This window comes from Diceros bicornis, chromosome 26 (genome assembly GCF_020826845.1).
Source record: "Diceros bicornis minor isolate mBicDic1 chromosome 26, mDicBic1.mat.cur, whole genome shotgun sequence".
Classification (NCBI taxonomy): Eukaryota; Metazoa; Chordata; class Mammalia; order Perissodactyla; family Rhinocerotidae; genus Diceros; species Diceros bicornis.
In genome coordinates, this window is record NC_080765.1 from 19340941 (window position 1) to 19358683 (window position 17743).

Sequence of the window (17743 nt, forward strand, 5' to 3'; positions counted from 1 at the left end):
AAAGATGTAACATATATAAACTGCATAATGAGAGAAGTGCTTCCTCATCAGTAATTACTTTAAATGAAAATGGATTAAACTCTCCAATTAAAAGGTAGAGACAGGTAGAATGAATTGAAAAAAACAGGACCCAACTCTATGATGTCTACAAGACACTCACTTTAGATCCAAAGATACAAACAGATTGAAAGTCAAAAGACAGAAAAAGATATTCCATGCAAATGGTAACCAAAAGAGAGCTGTAGCTCTACTAGCTACAGCAACAGCTAAAGCTATACCAACAGCCGATAAAACAGACTAATATGTCAAAAATTGTTACAGTAGACAAAGGACATATATTAATCCATCAATAAGATATAGGGGCCAGCCGGGTGGCATAGCAGTTAAGTGCGCGAGGTCCACTACGACGGCCCAGGGTTCGGATCCCAGGTGTGCACCGACGCACCACTTGTCAAGCCGTGCTGTGGCGGCGTCCCATATAAAGTGGAGGAAGATGGGCACGGATGTTAGCCCAGGGCCAGTCTTCCTCAGCAAAAAGAGGAGGATTTGCAACAGATGTTAGCTCAGGGCTGATCTTCCTCACAACAAAAAAAAAAAGAAGACGTAACAATTATAAACATAAAGCACGTAACAGAACCCAAAACATATGAAGCAAAAAACTGACAGAACTGAAGTGAGAAAAAGACAGTTCTACAATAATAGTGGGAAACTTCAATACCCCACTTGCAATAATGGATAGAACAATGGATAGAAGATCAATAAGGAAATAGAGGGCTGAGACAACGCTATAAAACAATTAGACCTAACAGACAGATACAGAACATTCCACCCAAAAACAGGAGAATGTACATTTTTCTCAAACGTACATGGAACATTCTCCAGGACAGATGGTACGTTAGGCCACAAAACAAGTCTCAATAAATTTTAAAAGATTAAAATCATCCAAAGTATCTTCTCTGACCACTGTGGAATTCAATAGCATCTAAAGGAATAAAATACCCAAGAAAAAATTTAACCAAGGAGGTGAAATACTTGTACACTGAAAACCCAAAATATTGCTGAAAGAAATTAAAGATGACCGAAATAAATGGAAAGACTTCCCACGTTCATAGATTGAAATACTTAATATTGCTAAGATGACAATACTACCCAAAGCAATCTATAGATTCAAGGCAATCTCTATCAAAATTTCAACAATGTTTTTGCAGAAACGGAAAAACCAATCCTCAAATTCATATTGAATTCCAAGAGACACCAAATAGCCAAAACAATATTGAAAAAGAAGAACGAACTTGGAGGACTCAGTTTCTGACTTCAAAACTTAACTACAAAGCCTCAGTGTAGTACTGGCATTAGGTTAGATATACAGATCAATGGAATAGAATTGAGAGTTCAGAAATAAACCCTCACATCTATGGACAATGGACTTCTGACAAGGATGCTAAGTTCATTCAATGGAGAAAGAATACCCTCCCGAACAAATGCTGCTGAGACAACTGGATATACACATGCCAAAGAATTAAATTGGACCCTTACACTTCACACCATATATAAAAATTAACTCAAAATGGATCAAAAACTTAAATATAAGAAGCTAAAACTATAAAATTCTTAGAAGAAAACATAGGAGTAAATTTTTACCTCGGATTTGGCAATGGAATCATATAAGACCCCAATAGCGTGAGCAACAAAAGAAAATATAGGTAAGTTGGACTTCACAGAAATTGAAAACTTTAGTGTATCAAAAGACACGATCAAGAAAGTGAAAAGAAAACCTACATGGGGGTAAATATTTGCAAATTATATATTTGAGAAGGGTCTACTATCTAGGATATAATAAACAACTCTTACCACTCAACAACAAAAAGAGAAACAACCTAATTTAAAAAAATGGGCAAAGGACTTGAATAGACATTTCTCCAAAGAAGATACACGAATGGCAATAAACAGATGAAAAGATGCTCAATGTCATTAGTCAATAGAGGGAAACGCAACTCAAAACCACAAGAAGACACCACACTCACTGGGATGGCTATAATCAAAAAAACAGAAAATAAGAAGTGTTGGTGAGGATGGGGAGAAATTGGAACCCTGTACATTGCTAGTGGGAATGTAAAATGGTGCAGCCACTGTGAAAAACAGTTTGATGGTTCCTCAAAAAGTTAAATACAGAATTACCATATAACCCAGCAATTTAATTTACTCCCAGGTATATACCAAAAAAAATTGAAAACAGTTGCTCAAACAAATACTTGTACCTGAATGTCACAGCAGCACTAATCACAATACCCAAAAGGTGGAAACAATCAAAATGTCCATTAGTAGATAGATAAATCATCAAAATGTGGTCTATCTATACAATGGAATATTATTCAGCCATAAAAAGGAATGAAGTACTGATACATGCTTACCACATGGATGAACCTCGAAAACATTATGCTAAATGACAGAAGCCAGACACAAAAGATCACATATTGTATGATTCCATTTATACAGAATATCCAGAATAAGTAAATCCATAGAGACAGAAAGCAAATTGGAGGTTGTCAGGGGTGGGGGGAAAGGGAATAAAGAGTGACTGCTTAATGGGTAAGGGGTTTTCTTTTGAGGCAATTAAAAGCTATTGGAACTGGACATAGATAGTGGTTGCAAAAAATTGTGAGTGTGCTAAATACCAATGGATTGTATACTTTAAAATGGTTAATTTTATGTCCTGTGAATTTTACTTCAATTTAAGAAAAAGTTTTAAAAAATCTGGAGCCAACTGGAGGGAAGATAAGCAAATGTAAGCAAAAAGGTTAGCTAGAAAAGAGAACAGAAAAATGAAACAGCAGCTGAAAGATATAGAACAAAGGAAAGATTTATTTTTTATTTGCTTTTTGTGTTTGTTTAAACACAGGTGATTCCAGATCATGTTTTTGTATCTATGGGAACAATCTAGTAGAGAGGGAGAGATTAATAATGCAGGAGAGAGAGATGCAATAAACAAAGGAACAAAGTCCCTGACTCCAAAGTATGCCTATTGTGGTCTTTTGACATGAACCAGACACCTGGTCTTCTGTGACAGAAAAGATGATGAAGATTTGTAGATAGGGTTGGGGGACTAAGAGAGTTCTCCTCTGAGAGCTAGAGGAAGGGGTAGGGAGAAAAAGAATACAAAACAGTCATCTTGGAGAGTGAGACAGAAAATTTATGAGAGAATGTTGGAGATTGTTGGGCAGGTCTGAGGGCATGCTTGAGCCGGTGGTCACGCATCTGTGGTCAAACAGCAAGCAGCAGGCAACAGATAAGGCAGATAGCAGGTTTCACCCTCGCTTGGGTTTTAGCCAATTGAGTTAGAAAGGAAGTGGAAGGCAGAGCGATTGAAGATGTTTATAAAAGAATGAGTATAAAATCTAAACTGGGTAAGAACAGAAGAGAAGTAAGCAGTTTTCACTATCCAATGAAAAAGATACGGGATGGAAAGAATTTCAAAGTAGGAGCACTAGACAGAGGTCAAGGTTTGGGTCATAGGAACATGAAATTTCAGAGGTGACCATGGAAGGGAGAGGTCAAGGTCAGGGAAAAAAATGGTTGCTGGAGGTTCGAAGGCCAGGAGACTGGCAGGCCAGGGTGCTGGATAAATCATCTACATGGATGACCTAGCCACAAAGAGTAATGACAGGACCAAGGGTAGAGAGAAAGACAGTGAGTCAGAAGATAAAGTTGTTCCTGAATGATGTAAGTGACCATGTGGCCAAAAGCCAACAGCTGTGAAGATGGCAGCAGTGATACAGCCTGATGACATGAGTTTCAAAGGAACTGGGGTATCTGAAGAAGGAAGAAGAGAAATGGTTAGAATGTGAGGGATGAAAGAGATGAATCCAGGATGACCTGTAGCCTTCAAGTTTGAGTCATTAACGGAGTCATTAAAGAAGATAGGTCAGGAAGAATATGTGGTTTGGGGATAAAAGGATAGGAGCTCAGCCTGGGACATATTTAACTTCTCAGGGCCTCTGTTTCCTAACCTGCAAACTGTGGTAGAAATCTATGCGACTCTAGCAACGCAATGATTAAAGAAGAGATATAGGAAAGCATCCAGCACAACATGGCTTAACTCCTGAGGCTGTCCTCTCTCTAAAACACTACCACACGAATTTCAGATCTCCCTTCTAAGCAGAAGCCAATGAGTCTCTCAGGGCAGAAGTAAGAGTCAGCATCTCCAAACACAAGAGGAAAGCAGCAAGACATGGACACACAGGCTACACACCTCGGTGTCTCTCTGATGCAATCTGTCTTGAGTGTGAGACTCTGCCTCCATCTCCTCTGAGCTGTGCTGATTAGATTTGCATCTGCCTTTCTTGCAGTTGCCACCACAGGATTTTTTCTCTCCTTTAGAAAGTGCCTGTAGCCTCGAGATGAACTTGGTCTTCCAAGCTCTGAAGTCGCCTTCAATGCTGCCATGTTTGCTTTTAACCACATCACAGTCGCCCTCCCCTCGAGTCATCAGGCGGTGAGCACCGAGCATCCAGAGCCACTTATCAACATTCTTGCCAACCTGCAAGAAAAAGAGATAGATGAGCTAAAAACACAATCCTCTAAATCAGAGGTTTACAGACCGTTCTGCGAAAGCCCAAAGTTCCTCTGGGGCCCTGTCACAGACTGCTGCTGAGGAAGAGGAAACTGCTCAGCACAAAGGGCTTCGAGCCTTTGGCCCAGCCTTGACCCAGAAGAGCTGCAGTTTATATATTCCAATTTTCTGTATAAGACTTTTTAAGTCAACGGACAGACAAACTCTTTTATTAAACTAAGTATTAATACCTAAAAAAGAATTTGAAAACTACTATTCTAAATCATAGTCAGAATAAAATAACTCAGTAGCAAAATAAATTTGTTCCAAAACGTAACAAACCCTATGGGGCCAAAGCCCATTTAACAACAAAGCACAAATGGAGCCCATCTGGCAAGACTCTTGATTTCATAAAGTCAAAAATTAATCTTACTGCATTATGAAGCAGTTAAGCTGAGGCACAGTGGTTATCAAGAAGCACAGTTAAGAATTCAAAAACTCATCAGGGTTCCTGAGCGGCCAGGCCTTAAACAAAATATTTAGATATCTGAATTTTATCATTTTTTGTCTAATTCCTCTGAAAATATGGGGGGAAACATATATTTTGATATAACAATTGAATGAAAACAAATTTAAAGAAAGAGCTCCACTTTCACCTATACTCACATTCTGCCGAAGACAGGTGAGCCAGGCTGGGCACATAACTGGGGAGACGGACACACACAAAAGTTCTAGTAACGTTCTAGAACCACTAAGAAACTGAGAGGCTCCGTATTATTATTTTTTAAAGTATAGAGAACAGAATGCAAAAGAAAAGGATTAAATTAATTAAAATTAAATTTAATTTAAAAGTTTTAAATTAATTTTTATAAAATTAAATTTAATTATAAATTAAATTAAAAAATTAATTCCATTTAGAAAAAAAGATCCAGGAAAACAAAACAATTAATGTTTTATTACATAAAGGGCAGTGAATATTTTTCCTCTATTTCCCATTAGAAATTAATGATTAAAAGACAATGAGTTCAACTGTATTAAGTGTTAGCTTGGGCAGTGAAGGTTGTTCAATAACAGAAGAGGCAATTGAGAAAGTCCAAAGAATAAGTGATTTTCCATCCATAAGGTCCTGCTTGGGGACAAGAGGCTGGAGTTGATGGCAATGAGTGAAGGCCGCTAAGACACTAGACAATGGGAGGCATATTCATTCATTTGATTCAATAAAAATTTACTGAAAGCCTACTATATACCAAGCTTGGAGATATACATGTAGCAATTCCCAGCTATAAAGAATAACACAAGAAGTTTATTATTAAATACCAAAGTTTGTGGATTATTTCACAAATGTCTAAATATTTTTTTAATTAAAAGAGAATTTAGCCCAGTAATTCAACATATACCTACCTTGTACCTACCTTGTTGAAATGGCTCGCATAGGCAGAATTTCCCAGGCCAAACACCGCATATCTCATACCCTTCAGGTAAGTTTTGCCAAATCGAAAATCGATGGATGCTTCCTCTAACCATTTGCAGAACCACTCTGCACTCTCAGTTGGTCGACCATCAGTATATGTTGCAACCAGGAAGGCACAAACATTTTTACTAGTAACCTAACCAAGAAAATAATTATTTCAGAATATTCAATATATAAGTTATCTCAATGAAGAAAATCCTTTTTTAAAATGCTGACATTCATATCATACTAATCTCTAAGGACAAAGGGTGCTCTCAGAAACATTAGTCATTTTCAAAAGTGAAAGAAACACAGCACGGACGCCCTGCACAGAGGAAAACACCCAGTCCCTTGCTCCTGCCAACATGCCTCCTGGTGCCCTTCACCATATACTCCATTCCATTTCTCAGACTATAAATTCCTATCATCTCCAATTTGTCATACTGCAAACAAAATCCAAATCAGCCAGGAAAAATACAGAAAGATCTCTAAAAATTACCTGAAAAATTAAAGCAATAAAACTTTTTAAACATAAAGTAACTTAACACTTAGCACCATCATCTACATGGAGAAACAAAACACGTATTTAGTCCTGCTAGCCACAGTATTTCATCTGCTTGAACATAACAGTTCCAAGTCATGAGGTAAGTTATAAGCAATCCTTTACTAATAATTAAGTATCAAAGCTAGTAATTTTTCACAAATAATTTAGAGTACATTTATAGCTCATTCATTTGCACTCCAATGTTTTCCTGGAGGAGAAAGAAATGGACAGTTACAGCTAGAAGTTTACCCACTAAGATGGGGCTGGCAAACCACAGCCCATAGACCCAACCCAGCTCACTGCCTATTTCTATAAATAAAGTTTTGTTGGAACACAGCCACACTCATTCATTTACACATTATCTATGGCTATTTTGTGCCTCGAAGGCAGAATTGCGTAGCTGCATAGCCCACAAAGCTGATGATATTTACTACCTGGCCCTTTACAGAAAAAGTTTGTCGACCCATGCTCTAAATGCTTCTCCAACTTTAGCTTCTTCAGAATCACCTGGAGCACTTGTTAAAATACAATCCTATGACCAGACTTTGATTCAGTGGGGCTGGGCTAGGACTTGAGAATCTGCATTTCTAACAAGTTCCCAGGAGATGTCGGTACTGCTGGTTCAAGGAGCACACTTTGAGAACCACTGCTGTAAGGCAAACTTCCCTACCTGGGTATGACTAGAGGAGAGGCAGTTGCAGTTTTCAGGTGAAGAAATTAAAACTTCATAGACCTAAGCCATACATGGAGGTCACATAGCTAGTAAGAGACTTCTCTAACTCCAAAACTCACAGTCCTTCTGCTACTCAGTGGCTCCTGACCTTTCAGTAGGCTTCCACACGGTTCATATGCTCGGCACACTGCCATCAATAACAACTCTCCCTTGATTAGGAGAATCGAAGCAGGCAGGAGGAGGAACTTCACACCACCCAATCTTTCCCACCCTTACCCCCACTCCAAGAGAGCCTAACACACCATAGGGACAGGTCCCACACCACTTAAGACACCACTTTACACATCAATGTACCACACATTCAACACCTCTGATTGACACTGAAAACTCAACCAACTGAAATCCCTTAGTAAGAAAATAAAAATTTATTCTGAAGATTCTATTTATCCCAGAACATAAGAGGTCAATTAAATTTGAGAGTTTTTATTGAAGGAAAAATAAGACAATTACCAACCTCTTCTACTAGATGATCATCTGGATCATATTCTTTCAGATTAATAATTGCGACAGGCAGACCTAGGGAGCTAACTGCTTCAGCAAGAATTGTTGCAAATCCCTAATAGGAAAAAAAATAAAGTCTTCAATAAGTTAAGTAACCAAAGTACAGTCTTCGTTTACCCCTGTTGGCAAGCGAATGAGGCATTTATCATAAAAAATATTCCGGTGACTGACATTTATCATTGTAAACACAAATACTACTCTCACTTCTACCATTTTCTCAAGCATCTTTATAGAGATCAATCATTCAACCGTGTTGTTCTCACTCTATGGGTACATATATGGGACTAAATCTAAATTGGCTTTTTGACATTCCAGCTGCTTTGCCCCATTAAAATAAACATACAGACGTACAAAAAGAAATACTGAAGAGTGAATGGGAACTATAAGAAATGTTCACACATTTCTGGAAGATAGAAAGCAAATGAGAACAAGTTGACAGAAGAAAGGCTTATGGGAGAGTTCATATGCCTGACAGAACCCCGAGAGGCTCTGACGGAGAGTCAACCCCTACAGCAGAAACGGGAGGGAATTTCAGGGCAGAGGAGAGCCAATCAATAGACAATTTGTATACGGGGCAGTGCACACAAAGCCTACGCAACATTTACTCTTTACCCCTAGCCAAAGCACCTGTCAGCTCTTCTCCAAACAAAATAAACAAAATGTTTGGGGAAAGCTAAAACTTCTAGCCAGATGTCAGCACCCCAGGAAAATGCCTTCCTCTTTTTCACTCAGTAGTCTAACACCTGGCTCCCTACCTGCCAGGACTAAAGCTAAGCCTGCCAAGCATCTATTCCTTTACTGGTTATCTACCATGCCAGACCCAGTTCTGGACAATATTATACAACACTGAACAAGACACACATTGTTCCTGCCCTCAAGGAGCTTATGTTCTGATGGACAGAGAGAAAACAAACATAGAAATGAGAAAATACACAGGCTATCAGATGAGGATTAGTGCTAAAGAGGAAAATAAATCAGGATAAGGGATAAGAATATAGTATTGGAGGTATGGGGAGAGTTGTTATTTCACATAGGGAGGGTCAGGGCAGGTGTGTATAATAAAAAATAAATATTCAGAGGAGGATGGGCACGGATGTTAGCCCAGGGCCAGTCTTCCTCAGCAAAGAAAGAGGAGGATTGGCAGATGTTAGCACAGGGCTGATCTCCTCACAAAAAAAATTAAAAAAATAAAAATAAATGAATAAACATTCAGTCTTTGTCCCCAGCTCCTGGCACAAAGCTTAAAACCCTTGGAACTTACTGTCTTTGGTACATAAATGAGATGACTCATTGAAAAAAACCCTTGGAACTTACTGTCTTTGGTACATAAATGAGATGACTCATTGAGGAAGAAGGGGGCTCCACTTAGCTTCAGGATTGGGGCTGGTCACAGGAAAACCAACCCTTGGATTCTAGGTTTAAAACTTTGAGCACCCTCTGCCCCTGTGGGAGGGGAAAGGGGCTGGAGATTGAGATCAATCAAACATGGCTAATGATTTAATTAATCATGCCCATGTAATGAAACCTCCATAAAACCCCTAAATGATGGGGGTTGGTGAACACACTGATATGTTGAGGAGGCAGCATGCCCAGATAGAGCATGGAAGCTCTGTGCCACCCCTTCCACTCAAACCTTGCCCTGTGCACATCTTCCATTTGTCTGCTTCTGAGCTGTATCCTTTATAATACACCAGTAAACATAGGCAAAGCAATTTCCTGAGTTCTGTGAGTCATTCTAGGGAATTACTGAACCTAAGAAGGGGATTGTGAGAACCCTCCAACTGACAGCTTGATCAGTCAGAAGTAGGGGTGGCCCCTGGGACCTGTGACTGGTATCTGAAGTAGGGAGAGTCTTGTGGATTGAGCCCTTAAACCTGTGGAGTCTGAGGATAACTCTGGGGAGTCAGTGTCAGAATTGGAGAACTGGTGTGGAAAAACAACAAATATTTGGTGTCACAAAACACTCAAACAGGTCTCAAAGATAAAAACTTAAGCCAAACCTGAAGGAAATGAGAGAGCAAGCCATGAAGCTATCCCAAGCAGAGGGAACGTTAAGTGAAAAGGCCCAAAGGAGGGAGCAGGCTTGGCAAGGAAGTTAATTAGATTGGAGAAGTGGGGACCAAGACACGAGGTAAGAGAGAGGATGGAGAACCAGATGTGAGAGCCCCTTGGCCACTTCGAGGACTCTGGCATTTACTCGTAGTGAATGAGGGAGTCGTTGCTGGGTTTTAAGATGAGAGGAACATGATTTCACTTAAGTTTTCAGAGTCACTGTGGTTGCTGAGTTGAGAGTGCACTGAAGTCAGGGGAGGGGCTGAGCAGTACGTAATGAAGGAGACCAACATGAGATGACTGCAGTAATCTAGACAAAACACAAGGGTCGCTTGGACCAGGGCAGTAGCAGTGAGGGTGGTGAGAAGTGACTGGAATCTGGGTCTATTTTGAAAGTAGAACAAACAAGATTTGCTGACAGATTGGACGTGGGTTGTAAGAAAAAGAGATAAGTCAAAGGTATTTTGAACTAGGCAAGTGAAAGGATGAAGTGTCATTTACTGAAATGGTAAAGATTACAAGTGGAACAGGTTTGGGCAGAAAACTGGAAGTTCAGTTTTGAACACATTAATTTTGAGATGCCTACTGGACATCCACATGAAGATCTAAGACAGGTAACTGGATATGATAGTCTGGAGTTGAGAGAACAGTTCAGATTAGAAACATAAACCTAGACGTCATCATCTAACACGAGTCAGCAAACTAAGGCCCGCAGGCCAAATCCAGCCCTCCGTCTGCTTTTGTAAGTAAAGTTATTGGAACACAGTCATGCCCATTTATTTACATATTGTCTATGGCTGCTTCCTCTCTACGTCAGCAGAGTTGAGTATTGCAACAAAGACCGTATGTTTGGCAAAACCTAAAAACCTAAAAAATATATATAAAATAAAATATCTGGCCCTTTACAGAAAAAGCTTGTCAAATTCTATCTAGTAGATAGAATCTAAAGCTCTAGATAATAAGATCCCTTAGAGAGTAAAGTGAGCACAAATAAAGACATGGTCTCAAGGACTGTGCCCTGGGACACTCCTACCCTAGAAGTCAAGAAGATGAGGCGAAATCAGCAAATGACAGTGAGAAGAGTAGCCTCAGCAAAGTAGAAGGGACTATCTAGAAAATGTCTCCCGAAAGTTCAATGAAGAAACTATTTCAAGAAGAAAGGGGTGCTAATGCAGCTAATGGGTCAAGTAAAACGAAGACTGAGAATTTATTAGCAAGATGGAAGTCACTGGGAGCACGTCAGGGCATGCAAGCCTTCTAAAAACAGAAGTAGAGAAATTGGAGACAGCAAGCACAGATAACACTTTCAGGGAGTTATACTATAAAAAAACTTGAGGTACGTGTCGACGCAAAATAACCATAACCATTCTATAGACGATAGAGATAAAGTGACCTTTACTTGAGCCAGGGTGTGGATTATAACCTGGGAAGGCAGTTTCCACAAAGGAAGAAAGCATTCCAGAGAAGCACAGCTTTCAGTACAGTCTTATACCTTTTTAGAACAAAGAACATACATTAAACATGCCCAGGATACATATTCATCAAAGTTTCAAAGAGGTATTCAGTTGCAAATTAGCAAGTCAACATGACCTTGACGTCCAGGAAAGGGAACTTATCTTTAGGAGTACTAATACAGGTGACAGGCGTTACCAATACTGGCCTCCTGGCCTCTGTAGGAAGGGAAGCATCCATTCTTATCTTGAGAGTGCATTCTTTACTTTAATGGTGAAAGCAGATGTACCATGTATGTCTAATGGCCATAAGTCAGGCAGGTTTCTTTAGTCCAAGCCGAATCAGTTTCGAACCAGAATAGCTACCCCGTATACCTCAATACGTGAAAATCTCGTTAGGTAGTAGTTAAGAGAGGGATATGGGACCAATAGGTCACACAGCACACCCCAACCCACCCTGCACAGAGCATCCAGTGAGATGAAACAAGTCTGTTCATATAGTAACAGGGAAAATCCACACCAGCTACCCCATCATTCTGTCCTAAATATAAAGAGAAAACCACGGATTACCGAGAACATAATAAGAACAAGCAGCAGGAAAGAGAAATACTAGCCGCAGGAAAACTGAGAAAGCAGATAAATCAGGGAACAGAAAAAGGAATTCAAGAAGATATATTCTTAAATTATGAACAAGCCACTATAAAAATTGACCAAAAAGGCATTTTTGCAATTACAAACATAATAGCCAAAATAAAACATTCAAAAAAAGGTTTGGAATTAAAATTCAAGAACACAGAATAGAAAAGAAAAAGTTACATAAAAAGTATGAAAGAAAAGATAAAAAGTATGAAAGAAAAGATCTGAGGCATAGAAGACCATCTAAAAGGTCCAACATTCAACTAACAGGAGTCCCAGAAAGAACAGAGAAAATGGAAGGGAAAAAAATTTAGCCAGGAAATATTGGCAGAACTAATGCACACAAATCTTCAAAAAAAGATCCCAAGTGTCCAGCACAATGGTTGGAAAAAGATTCAACTTAGACACCATCTCACAAAGTTTCCAAACATAAAAAACAAAGAAATGATTCTAAAAGCTTCCAGAAACACAAAAATCAAGTCATCTACCACAGAATACAGGGACAAGCCTTCTCATCAGGAACACTACCTGCTAGAAGACAATAAAGTGATGCATTTAAAGGTGTAAGGAAAAAAACTTTAACCTAGTCTTCTACACCCAGCCAAAGATAAATCAGCCAAATGTGAAAGCAAAATAAAGAAATTCAAGAAACAAAAGCAAAAATAAACAAGTGGGACTACATCATACTAAAAAGCTTCTGCACAGCAAACGAAACCATCGACAAAATGAAAAGGCAACCTACTGAATGAGAGAAAATATCTGCAAATCATATATCTGATAAGGGATTAATATCCAAAATATATAAAGAACTCATACAACTCAATAGCAAGAAACAAACAATCCAATTAAAAAATGACCAGAAGATCTGAATAGAAGATTTTTCCAAAGAAGACACATAGATGGCCAAAAGGTACATGAAAAGACGCTCTACGTCACTAATCATCAGGGAAACGCAAATCAAAACCACAATGAGCTATCACCTACACCTGTTAGAATGGCTATCATCAAAAAGACAAGAAATAAGTATTGGCATTGTGAATGAAATTTGCTTTTGTTTCTTTCTTCCGATGTGAAGAAAACGGAATCATTGTGCACTGGTGGGAGGAATGTAAATTGGTGCAGCCACAATGGAAAACAGTATGGAAGTTCCTCAAAAAATTAAAAATAGAACTACCATATGATCCAGCGATTCCACTTCTGGTATTTATGCGAAGAAAATGAAAACACTAACTCGAAAGGATATCTGCACCCCCATGTTCATTGCAGCATTATTTACAACAGCAAGCTATGGAAACAACCTAAGTGTCCATCAATGAATGAATGGAAAAAGAAAATGTGGTATACATATATAATAGAATATTATTCAGCCATTAAAAAAATAAATCTTGCCATTTTCAACAACATGGATGGACCTCGAGGGCATTATGCTTAGTGAAATAAGTCAGAGAGAGAAAGACAAACACTGTGATCTCACTTATATGTGGAATCTAAAAAAAACAAAGAAAACCAAGCTCATAGATACAGAGAACGGACTGGTGGGGGGGAGGGTAGAGGGTGGGCAAAACAGATGAAGGGGGTCAAAAGGTACAAACTGTCACTTACAAAATAAATAAGTTATGGGGATGTAATGTACAGCATGGTGACGACTGTATAATAATACTGTATTGCATATTTGAAAGTTCCTAAGAGAGTAAATCTTAAAACTTCTCATTATAAGAAAAAAAAATTTTTTTTTGTAACTATGTAAGGTGACAGATTACCATAGTGACCATTTCACGATGTATACAAAAAAAAGAAAGAAATTCAGACGGCACAGCTTTAAGAAGGCAGGCCATCTAACCCATATCAACTATGATACAGGTAACAATGTTAAGCCACTGAGATTTGAGAAATGTCTGTGTTAACTGACTAATAAAAAGAGTCAATAACTTTTATGTAATCTTGATAAATCTAGAAACACAGCACAAGCAGGTTAAAGAAATAACCATCAGAAGAACTAAAAATAAAAATAGTTAAAAGAGGGGCTCTGGAAAGTACTTTTCATTATGAACCTTCTTTACACCTGGATTTGTTACCATCTCCAAGTATTAATTCAATCTTTTAAAAATTTTTTAAATATCATAAAGAGGCTCTGAATTGGGTCTCTTATGAGTAACATAAAAGGACTTTCTTCTGACTGCTCAGATGCCCTTTCTGCCTTTCCTCTGGTTTCCCACCTCTGCTGCTTAAGATTGAACTTAATAAATAATATGCCACTTTCAACTATGATGTGGACCAAAGTACCTACACTGAAGCACGGAAAACCTAAAATTATTCTACAAAATATCCACAAGGGGGCAGTAACACCCGCTTTAGTGCTCTACCAAAAAAATGGACTTTGATTTTTTTAATTCATTTTCATGTTAGCCTTAGAATCCTTTCCTAGAAAGCACTACATAGCTCTGACCTTCATAACAAAGAAGCAGGCAGCATCTAGATACAATTAAAGAATGGAAAGCATCTTTCAGCTAAATATCTGCGGCAGACACAAACAGTATTCAATGTCTACTGTCAACACTTTTAACACTATTAGAAGTCAAAATATGGGGCCGGCGTCGTGGCTTAGCGGTTAAGTGCGCGCGCTCCGCTGCCGGTGGCCTCGGGGTTCGGATCCCTGGCGCACACGGACGCACCGCTTCTCCGGCCATGCTGAGGCCGCGTCCCACATACAGCAACCAGAAGGATGTGCAGCTATGACATACAACTATCTAGTGGGGCTTTGGGGGGAAAAAATAAAAATAAATAAAATCTTTAAAAAAAAAAAGAAATCAAAATATGTTTCTTTACATAGCCGTGTGAAGTTGTGAAGGTCAGGGCCCATACTGGACACTCCTGCTGCCATTTTCTTTTCACTATTCCCTACCCCTACACCCACAGGCATCAGCAACAGATTCAGAACTCTCTCCATTCTGCTGAAACAAGAAGTAAGCTTCAGAACAAAGAACCCACATGACAGTGACCACCAGATACCACCAAGCGGCTAGAAGTGGGCACAAGAGATAAAACCCACTCACCATCCCAGAAAGGAAAAATGTATGCTGGAAAAGGGAAAAAAAGAAGACTAAAGAAAATTAGAAGACGAATTCAGTTCACCACTAAAGGACACTTTTAGGGATTTTCTGAAAAGATCAGCAAACCCAAGGAAAACCATCATGTAAAGTTCTTACCTTTGCTGTACCAGTCTGGGAACCATAGAAAATCTTTACTCCAGACACAAAGACTTCCTTCTCTTGAAGAGAGAGATCACCATTTGTCATCAAATCCTGAGTTGCTTTTGAAACAGATTTCTCCTGTGAGTTCTCGTCCTTGAGGATAAACGATTGCACAAAATCCATCAAGTTTGAATCTTTTCCCAACTTTGGTAGAGATGAAACTTAGACACTAACTCATTTTATTATTCTCTTAATCTTTCTGGTTGTACTCCTCAAATATAACTCCTTGGTATAATTAGGTCTTTTAAAGGGAGGACCCACATTTCTTAAGACTATAATGATTCTCATTCCCTCCAGGATAAAACTATACATACTTTCATCCATAATGTGTCTTAGTGGAATAACAGAAGGAATCTGTTTTCTGATTCTTAATTAGTGGAAAGAAAAGAGAAGACTACTATCCTTTAAAGGTGCTAAACAGATTTTTTTTTAATGAAAGTTTAATTTTTCATTACAAATCTTTCTATATCTTAAGAATGAGATATTCAGGGCCCATCAAAGAAAAGGTAAATAACTTAGTTCATAATAACTTAGTCTCTAAAAACTGAAAAGAAATTTTTTTAGGCATTAAAAAAATGTCTAGAGAACAAACATAAAAGTGATTTTAAGTTCCTTTTAGCTTTTCTGTATTTTTCTGAAATTCTTAGAAAATCCGTACTATGAATTCTCTATAAAATATGATGTCTAAATACTCTCTATAAAAAATAACTCCACTTACCTGCCTCCTGATGACAATCTGGAAACAAATCCAAAGGCTAAAGCCAAAAGCAAAGCCCAAATATATGTAAAACCTGTTTATCCACAATGATATTAAAGGTGAGAAGTCCCACATATCCAAAGAAGGATCTAAATTTAAAAAGATACATAAATGTAATTTTATTTAAAGCTATATATACAAAGATGTCCATCCCTATTTTAAGAATAAAAAAATAAGACCTTTATATTCAATAACCTGGATAAGAAATCTATCAATAATCAACTCTAATAAAAAATATATACTATGTGGTAACGTGATAAAAATACCATAATGATAATGCTAACTCAAAAAAAAGCAGCCCCATGGCCTAGAAGTTAAGTTCGGCGCCTTCTGCTTCAGTGGCCTGGGGTTGGGTTCAGGTGCTGTCCTACACTACTGTCTGTCAGTGGCCAGGCTGTGGTGGCGGCTCACATACAAAAAAAAAAAAAAAAGGAAGATTGGCAGCGGATGTTAGCTCAGGGCAAATCCTCCTCAGCAGAAAAAAGAAAATAAAATTGTACCTTCATTTGGATATACCATTTGGAAGAAAGAGAAAGAAACAAAGTCAAAACATCTTATGTGGAACTATGAGTTAATTTTGGTTTGTTATGCTTGCTCCATACAGAAAAACCTTTAAAAAGTACTTAAAAGTATTCCCTTTCTTCTAATTGTATTTTTAAAGACCCACGGCTATTTGTAAAGGGTTCTCAAATAACTGACCTCATGCCCCATCTTTTGGAAGCAGATATAGATGGACCTGGCCTCAAATGTTGAACCTGGGGGCAATTTCAAAAGGCGAACAGTAAAACTGGGGGTTTAACGGTGCTGCTCCACCCTGGAAAGGACCAAAAGCCCTCAACACACGTGGGTAAGGGTCGCGCGGCAGTTCTCTCCGCTTTTTGAGCTTAGAAGCATAGTTCCTTCTACACTCACCCTCTAGCCTCAAAAAGCAAAAGCCAAATCAAAAGCAGAGGTCAGTCCTCCCTTGCCCCCAGCGGCAGCCGTCGGAGGCTGACAAGTGCAACCATCACTGAAGGAAGGGTCCCGAGGACGCCACTCCGTCGGCATAGGGTCTCAGACAAACGGTTTCCTCCCCTCCCGACCCACGAATTTTGCCGGCCGGCGCCCTTACCCATTCTCCTCAGAGCCCTGGCCCTGTAGACCGACAGGAGACTAGGACCGCAGACCTGAAAAACCTTGCGGCCGCCGCGGGTACCGGGACACCCCCAGAACTACCTGGCAGCATTGGCTGTACACCCAGACACCGCAGAGCTGAGGGCAGCCATGCCGCTCGCAGGCCCGTCCGGATTGGCTCAGAGGAGGAAGGGGCGGGCCCAATGGGGAGCCCCGCCCAGAGCCCCCGGCGAGGGCGCCGGAGCGCTCCCGGTCCCGCTCCGATTGGCTCAGAGGGGGAAAGGGCGGGCCCACAGGGTAGCACCAACCAGAGCTCCGGGCGAGCACGCCGGAGCGCTCCCGGTCCCGCTCCGATTGGCTCAGAGGAGGAAGGGGCGGGTCCGTCAGGACACGAGTGGCATAGGAAAAAAAAAGGGGCAAGAAGTAGGGGTAGCTAAGAGACGAAGGCATCATCAACCGAATGCCATCTGTGGGCCCGTTTGGCCCTCTATTGAAACACATCGACTGTAAAAAGGCATTATGTAGGGAAAACTTGATTATGGACTGGTTATTAGATATTAAGGAATTATGGTTCATCATGTTGGGTGTCTCTGTTAGGAGTATAGACTGAAGTATTTAAAGCTCAAACCTTAACGATGATTTGCTTTAAAATACTCCAACAAACAAAAGAGGGAGAAGGAAACAAGTATTGCAGAAGGCTGATAGT

At 39.5% G+C, this 17743-nt stretch overlaps 1 protein-coding gene across 3 annotated transcripts in view; it reads right to left on the reverse strand.

The window, feature by feature from the left end:
* LOC131422336 (S-adenosyl-L-methionine-dependent tRNA 4-demethylwyosine synthase TYW1) overlaps positions 1-17189 on the reverse strand; it is a 219699-nt gene extending 202510 nt beyond the window's left edge. For 2 of the 3 annotated variants that reach the window (XM_058569484.1, XM_058569483.1), the window contains exons 1-6: positions 17036-17189; positions 15886-16013; positions 15123-15260; positions 7731-7832; positions 5962-6156; positions 4250-4537 (exon numbers count right to left, since the gene is read on the reverse strand). In XM_058569484.1, the coding sequence (XP_058425467.1) occupies positions 4250-4537; positions 5962-6156; positions 7731-7832; positions 15123-15260; positions 15886-16013; positions 17036-17039 (855 nt within the window). In that variant the 5' untranslated portion in view covers positions 17040-17189. Of the gene's footprint in view, positions 1-4249; positions 4538-5950; positions 6157-7730; positions 7833-15122; positions 15261-15885; positions 16014-17035 lie in introns of those variants that run through there. The other variant, XM_058569485.1, reaches the window with a different exon arrangement.
* Between the last annotated feature and the right edge of the window lie 554 nt (positions 17190-17743).